At 39.0% G+C, this 7,537-nt stretch overlaps 1 protein-coding gene across 1 annotated transcript; it reads left to right on the forward strand.

Annotated features, from left to right (window-relative positions):
• Positions 1-1,145: 1,145 nt before the first annotated feature.
• On the forward strand, positions 1,146-6,222 carry LOC143863603 (uncharacterized). Its single transcript, XM_077374319.1, has 6 exons — positions 1,146-1,563; positions 2,092-2,330; positions 3,375-3,487; positions 4,710-4,850; positions 5,088-5,357; positions 5,851-6,222. Exons 1-5 carry the CDS (start codon positions 1,302-1,304, stop codon positions 5,338-5,340), a joined length of 1,008 nt encoding a protein of 335 aa, XP_077230434.1. The 5' UTR covers positions 1,146-1,301; the 3' UTR covers positions 5,341-5,357; positions 5,851-6,222.
• The last annotated feature ends 1,315 nt before the right edge of the window (positions 6,223-7,537 follow it).

Here is a 7,537-nt window from a genome sequence, read left to right on the forward strand (position 1 = left end):
GTTGTAGAAGAGTTCACCTTCCCATTTCAGCATTGTGTCATGGCTAGGGTGAGCCAAACGTGCCCATAAATTATCCTGAATGAGCATGAACCACTAATGCAGTCACAGGAAGGATTTCACACATTCTATCAGTCCAAAATGATTGTTGGAAAAGATCCATATGCTTACAACTTACAAGTTCAAGCATTCCAAGACAAAACCTTTATGGCCTTCTTTGGATGTGCAGTGAATTTGGTCCCATGGATTTGGATTTGAAAATCAAAATCCTAAATTTATTGATCAAGGGCTAGGATCAATTGATCATTGAGGAATTGGCATCAATGATTTGGACTCATGGTGTTCAACAAGTTGATGAATTCAATCAATTCTGTAGGCCATGCCTCTCCAAAATATACACATGCTAGCCCCACTGTATATATGCCTTGAAGGAACAATATTTGTGGGTGAGTTCATGTGATGCGTGAGATTTTCTAGGCCATGGTCCCTTCCCCGTAATGTCCGAAAATTACCTCCTTTTTTTTTTTTTCGTACCATTATCAGCCTGTTATTATTTTATTAAGTAGAAGATATGATCCGACACTGAAATTGATTAAAACCGAAACGGTCATTTATTTCGGCTGAAATTTTGGAATTTCGGTCGAAATTTCGGTTTTTCCGAAATTTGACCCAAAAAATCTGTTTTTTAAATAATAATTTAATATTTCACCGAAATTTCGGCCAAAATTTAATATTGAATAAAATATTAGTTTCGGGTTTTGTGCCAGATTTCGACCGAAATTTCAAAATTTCAGTTGAAATTTCGAAACCGGTACCGAAACCGAAATTTTAAACCTTGATCCAAGCTGCATTGTGCGGATATTCGCACAAACATAATGAGGCGAACTCACCTTGTCATTTCTGTGTAACTAGATGTTAAATGCTTTTACACAGATTCCCAAAAAAACTCTCATCCCCCCCCCCCCTAACGTTATTGGTTAGGTTTTAAAGGCAAAGAAAAACGTTACGGGGAGTGAATTTATCCTAAAGCAGTGAACCACTCGCACAGAAACCGTTTACAAGGGGGGATTTTATCCGTTTAGGGGGCGGGGGGAGGGGGAATAAGAGCGCCCAAGTTGAATTCGCTTCATTATGAAAACATGGTAGTGTGAATATCAGTCGCCTTTGCAACCAATTAAAACCTTAAAGACAAGTTGAATTCTCTTCACTATCAAAACAAGGTAGTGTGAATATCAGTACCCTTTTTCCTTTCATTTTCAAATCTCGTGTTTTCGGAGAGAGAACAGATTAACAGATAGGCTTTGATGGCAAGAAATCTGAGAGAAGTCGCAATTCGATCTGGGTTTCTCTTCTTTTCTCGCTCTACCTGTAGATCTCCGTTAGGGTTTCATGGAGAGCATTCGAGGTTGTTAGAAACCCTAGCCTATGAAGAAATTCGAGCCTCGGAAGAAAAACCCTACACTTCAACAGCATTCATTCTTCATGGGCTTTTAGGATCTGGACGGAATTGGAAGACTTTCTCTCGAAATCTCGCTTCAGAAATCGCTAACTCAGAGTCTTCTTCTGGTAATCATTGCCCCCTTATTTCTTTCTTCCTTAATTCTTATTTACGAATGTTCCTTGTTGGGAGCTCTTTGGGTTGTTTTTTTTTAGGTTAGGGTTTTGAGGAATTTATGTTTTTGGGGTGATTTATATTGTTTCTGTTGATTCCATTTGCAATTGACGATTTTTTGGTCTATTTACAGTCAAGGGTGATTTGGGTTTTTTTTATAATTGTGGATTTTGGATTTTAGCTTCCATTGAGGATTTTTTTTGGTCAAAATTTGCAATTCAGGATTTTGGGTTTTTTTTCTTTTTGCAGTTCATGATTTGGGTAGCTTATGATTTGGGGAAGAAACTTTCCAAAGTTTTTTTTTTTTTTTTTTTTTTTAAGTTTGTGGTGCTGGGGGGTTTTTGTTTTCTTGATGCAATCGATGGTTTGGTGGTTTTGATTGTCTTATTGGGCCTTTTTTTTTAATGAATTAAGCTATTGGGGATCTATGCTTCTTAGTTCGTTGCTGAAATTAAGGGATGTTTATGGCTACTTGTTTGCAGAGTGGAGGATGGTTCTTGTTGATTTGAGGAATCATGGGAGATCAGCTCAAATTAAAGGGTTGGATCCTCCTCATGATATGGTGCATGCTGCCCGAGATTTGGCTAATTTGATCAAGTCTCAAGGTTGGGCTTGGCCTGATGTTGTTATAGGTCATTCAATGGGTGGAAAAGTTGCCTTAGAATTTGCACAGAGCTGTGCTCACGGATGTTATGGAGAATCTGCTTCCTTGCCAAAACATGTATTTTCTTCACTTGAACTTCATTGGTGTCTTAGATCATCATCTCTGCTTTTTCTATTCTCTTAGCAATGCCACCATGGTTGTTTCCGTCATTTTAATTGATACCAGAGGTATTACTGCTCTCAGAAGTTGTTGGCTTGTTGGTTATACATGTGTTATTCTGAAACATAATGGGGTTTCATCATCTCATTGATTATATAGATTCTTGGATTATGAATGTTGTTGCAGTGGTCCCAGTGGAGCAGGTTATAATATAGGCTATTTTTTACCTGCAACAGACAATAAACCTTTAGTGATTGAAAAGTGTCACAGGCCATTGCGGTCTTCCACATTTAGATAGCTAAAATACTTCTTGATGTTGTAATCTGTCTTCTTGACTGGGAATCATCATGGTTTCGATTTGCTTAAATGTAGTTCAGTTGCCCAAAAAACCATGTTATCTTTCCATAAGCGCCTTATTGTCCTGGCACATTTAAACCTATCTTTATATTTTTCAAATTCACTGTTTTGTTGGACTTTATGCTGTTTAAATTACAAGCATCACCATCCCAAAAAAAAAAATTACAAGCATGAAACCATTTTCTATGATTTTTTAATTCCGAGTGAGCCTTCCTAAGCCAAAATGTAACTTGTTTACTTAGGAGCCGTTTGGATACGTGGATTTTAAAATCTTGGATTTCCTCAAAATTGTAGTGGGATACGAGAGAAGAAAGAGACCGGCCGTCGTTTTCTGATTTCTCGCCCTTCTTTCCGGCAGCAAGAGAGCAGGAGATCATCCCATGTCTCCAGGTTTCAGAAATCTCGCCATGGGGGAGAGATTTCTAAAACCTGGATTTCTTACTTAAAATCCAAGAAATGCTGTCAGGACAGCATACATCAGCTTGATCTTGAACCCTCTTTTACATTGTTTTCAAACTAAAACCTGGATTCTAAAATCCTCGTATCCAAATGGCCCCTTAGTGACTTTATTACTGAATTTGTTTCATGCTATGATGCTCATCCATATGTATGAGAGGTTTTTTGTCCTTGCTTGTTGCAGAGCAGTTGTGGGTGTTGGATTCCGTCCCCGGAGAAGTGAACCCAGATAACAGCGATGGTGAAGTGGAAAAGGTTTTGCAAACCCTGCAAAGTTTACCTCCCTCACTTCCATCACGGAAGTATATCATCTCTCTTTATCTTTACCCATGTATGTGTGGGTGGGTGGGTGTGTATGGAGCTACACATGTGTTTGTGATTGGGAGCTGCTTTTCACTGATTTGAATCATGGTTTGTTACAGTGTATATAAACTGGAAACCTTGTGGAAAAGAAATGATATCCATCCTGCCGTTTTTAAATCTTGTAGATCATAACTCATAAGCATTGATTTTTCATTTCCATTCTTTCACTGTCACACACATAATTTGCAAGTGAACATCGCCTAACTTTCACTCTAGGTTGCCCCTTTATTTACTGCAAATTGCATTGCAATCTCTGCCCCTTCTGTAATGCATTCCCTGTTTCTGTTTAGTCGAATAACTTGTTGTCATTGTCAATAAAAAAAATTGCAGGTTGAATCTCTTGGACGTTCGATTTGGAAGACATTCAAAAACCTATAAATAGCATCACATACATTCAAAGGAAACAGGCTAGTTGGCAGATTTAACTGTATTTCAGCCACCTCAAGTCCTTCAGTAGAAATTCACAAGCATTACTCCTTTACTATTCCACATATGTAATAGCATTGGTTCTCAATAGTTGATAGGTAGAGATGCACCATTTTAACTTATTCTCTTTCGAGATGGATTTAACCACTTTAACTGGATCTTCCAACCTTTTCACAATTATAGTTCACTGTACGCCTAGGGGCTTTGAAGCCAGCCGAAAAACATAAACACCTAGCGTGCCTGACTAATAGGGGCTTTGAATTCGTTGCTTCAAAAATAGCAAAAAAAGTTAAATATGTGGAGGTACCCAATTTCTAACACAGTCAACAATAGATGTGGGCATAGTTTTAAAGCTTGCCCATGTCATCATGGACTCCCCCGAGTCGACTCCCTTTTCCCTTGGCCGCGTTCCGCGTTTTGCCTTACATAGTCAATAAAAACTTGTATGACTCTGCTGAGTTATGACCGCGTTAACCAAGTACTTAGCCACGTCAACCGCGTTCTTGGCCGCGTCCGCACCAAGTCAACAAGTATTTTTCTTGGCTGCATTTTGACTCGCATCCGCGTTTTTAAGCACTGCATCAGGGTGCATGCTTGCATCCTTCCTCCAGAAAAGTTTGATTTTTTGCTCTTCATTGGAATATGGAGAGAAGTGAATTTTGTGTTTTGTGCTTTGTATGTGATATTCATGTGTTAATACCAATTGATCTTTTGATATATCATGTCTGTCTCTAGGTGGCTTGTGGACCACATGTGTGAGCTCGGCTTTTCCAAGTCACTCTCTGAATGGATTGGCAGCAACCTAAAGAAGACAGGGGAGCATATGTCCTGGGCTTTTGATCTTCAAGGTGCTGTTGACATGTTCAACTCCTACAGGTGATCAATCTCATTTCCTTGGGCTCTGTTTCTTTCGACGTAAGATGGTCTGAATCATGTTTTATGCCGATTTTTAACTGGAAATGGGCTTAAAATATGTTTTACTCCCATTTTATGTCGAAAAAAATGCACCCTTGACAACAAAATATTATGAAGATCTCCTCCCACAAATGCGCAGAATCATTTTTTCCTTATTTTGCCTGTTTCTTCACTGGATTAAGATATTGAAAATGACAGGGAAAAGTGCTATTGGTCTCTGTTAGAGCACCCACCCAAAGGTTTAGAAATCACAGTCGTTCAAGCGGAAAACAGCGACAGGTGGTCTCCTGATGTGCTTCAACGGCTCAAAATTCTTGCGGACAAAGGGGAAGGACCTGGGAAGGGGAAGGTGTTGCTTCATGTTCTTCCTAATTCTGGCCATTGGGTCCACGTGGACAATCCAAAGGGATTGCTCGAGATCATTGCTCCTAAAATCATCTCTATCAACTGACTGTTCCAATTCAAGAGGTATTTTAATAAATCTGTCTCATTTGGCATTTGTTCGATTATGATTGAGTTAACTACAAAGTGTTATGTTAGACTTCTTCCTTGTTGTTTCTGCAAAATTCAGAATTTATATTGTTATCATACACTAAACTTTGGTATCATATTCTGACAAATTCGCCTAATCCATCTGGAGGTTCATGTTTTTGCTTCTTAAATTCTTCTGCATTCCATTCCACAGCTTCGTTTACAAGGTCCTCAACTGTCAGTGACCCCAAGTAGATGTAATTTCGATGTAAGAAATTACCGATTTCTGAACTTTTCCAGTTCTCCGTGCCCGGCCAAGAATGAAAATGGAACCACCTTCTCATCCAAATTTGTAGAAAAACCTTCACTAGACCAAGAACAATATCAGTGTTCTTTCCTACCTTACTACGATGCAAACCCAAATTCAAAACACAGAATCCGCCATTCTTCATCAGAATTTGTTACTTATAAGTTATAATGTCTTTTGTAGGGCGAAGAATGAACGTTGCTATGTGTTGCATCTCCATCATACATGTGCAAAATGCTTGTGCTTGTTGATAGGATTCCAACCGTCGATGGGCCCGAAGTTGCTCTGATTCAGTGATCAAAACAGTTTTGATAAATTGGCTTTTGCTTGTTGATTGTGGGTCATGTTGTAATTTTCCTTGCAGATGTTTATTTTCAAATGACTTATCGCACTGTTAGAATTTTCCGATTGGTGCCTTAATTGGCCGGGCTCCACATGGGCACCTACATCTGATGGTGTTCGTTTATCCAGGCTCAGTCAACTGCTGTTTGGCCCATCTTGATAGGGTGAAAAGGAAAATATTTTTCAGGAAAAACTTTTTCTGTGTTTGGTTTATCACGACTCAATTATCAATGAAACCACTCCAATATGACAAAGCTAAACTATATATCCAAAACCAAACGTGTAAATCATTACACAATAAATTGTATTCATAAGCCATTGGTGATCCAATGGAGTTGATTTTTGGTAGGCCCCCCATCCATGATGGGGCCTTCCAAATGAATGCTTAGGATCACCCCCCAATGGCCCCACGCCCCTGTTTCTGTGCTCGAGCGCAGCAACCCTTCTCTCTCTCTCTCTCTCTCTCTCTCTCTCTCTCTCTCTCTCTCTCTATATATATATATATATATATATATATATATATAGAGAGAGAGAGAGAGAGAGAGCGCTTGTGTGAGAACAAGTACAAATTAGGGGTGCAACTTCGGTCAGCCTCAACCTGGTTTTGGCTCTGGTGGGTTGGCATTTTCTTGGGTGCGGGTTGGGAAAAGCCAACCTGATTTAATATCAGGTTGGGTTAGGGTTGAGCCCTTGGCAACCTGACCTGACCCGACCTCCGTCCTCTAATTTTCTTATGATTTTGTTAGGATTATGCTTTTTTTGTATTTTCTATTTGGCCCTTGATAAACTCGAATTCAACCCGACCCTATTTGGAGTTTGGTTTGGGTTGACCATCCTCAACCCGAGGCTCGGGTTGGGTCGGGTTAGGGTTGAGGGAATGCTATCTCGGGTTTCGTTAGGGTTAGCCTCAACCGGACCGAGTTGCATCCTTAGTACAATTTACAAATGGGTGTTCAAAGATGTTAGTCACGACCAGGATTCATGTTTAGAGAAAGAGAGAGAGAGGTTGTACTGGGGGTGTACCGGTTGTGGCATAGTGCATCATGTTTCTTTAGACATCTATTCTTTGTAAAAGAATATTTGATGGACTAAACTAAAATGGTGAGCTGGGACCGGCCAAGGAATGGAAACTTAAGACTGGAGAGAGAGAGAGAGAGAGAGAGAGAGAGAGAGAGAGATGTTCCTAATAGGGTTTTAAGGAGATATGGAGGGAGGCTAATTTAAAGATATATTTACATTTTAGGAGAGAGAATGTAAAGGTAGAGATTTTCTAATTTAAAGAGATTTAAGGAGATGTAATTAGAGATTTTCAAACATTTATGTCCAAAAGAAAGGAAAATGGCCCAAAATCTAATGAAATGGGAAAAAAAAACTCAAATCAAAGTAAATCCCAATTCTCTTTTGCAATGTAAAACAATCAATAACAGAAAATTATACGACAAAAATGATTTGTATTACTAGTAAAATTCAAATCATACCAAAATAGGAAGTGATATCATATGTTAATAGACTATAACAAAATGGTAGA

This window comes from Tasmannia lanceolata, unplaced genomic scaffold, assembly GCF_043159265.1.
Source record: "Tasmannia lanceolata isolate RefF3 unplaced genomic scaffold, GAP_Taslan_0.1 ptg000044l, whole genome shotgun sequence".
NCBI classification, from domain to species: domain Eukaryota; kingdom Viridiplantae; phylum Streptophyta; class Magnoliopsida; order Canellales; family Winteraceae; genus Tasmannia; species Tasmannia lanceolata.

Coding starts and splice junctions, on each gene's coding strand:
- LOC143863603 (XM_077374319.1), top strand. CDS start 1,302: ATGGCAAGAAATCTGAGAGAAGTCGCAATTCGATCTGGGTTTCTCTTC. Junction 3,488..4,709: donor CCCTCACTTCCATCACGGAA/GTATATCATCTC, acceptor GTCTGTCTCTAG/GTGGCTTGTGGACCACATGT. Junction 4,851..5,087: donor GACATGTTCAACTCCTACAG/GTGATCAATCTC, acceptor TGAAAATGACAG/GGAAAAGTGCTATTGGTCTC.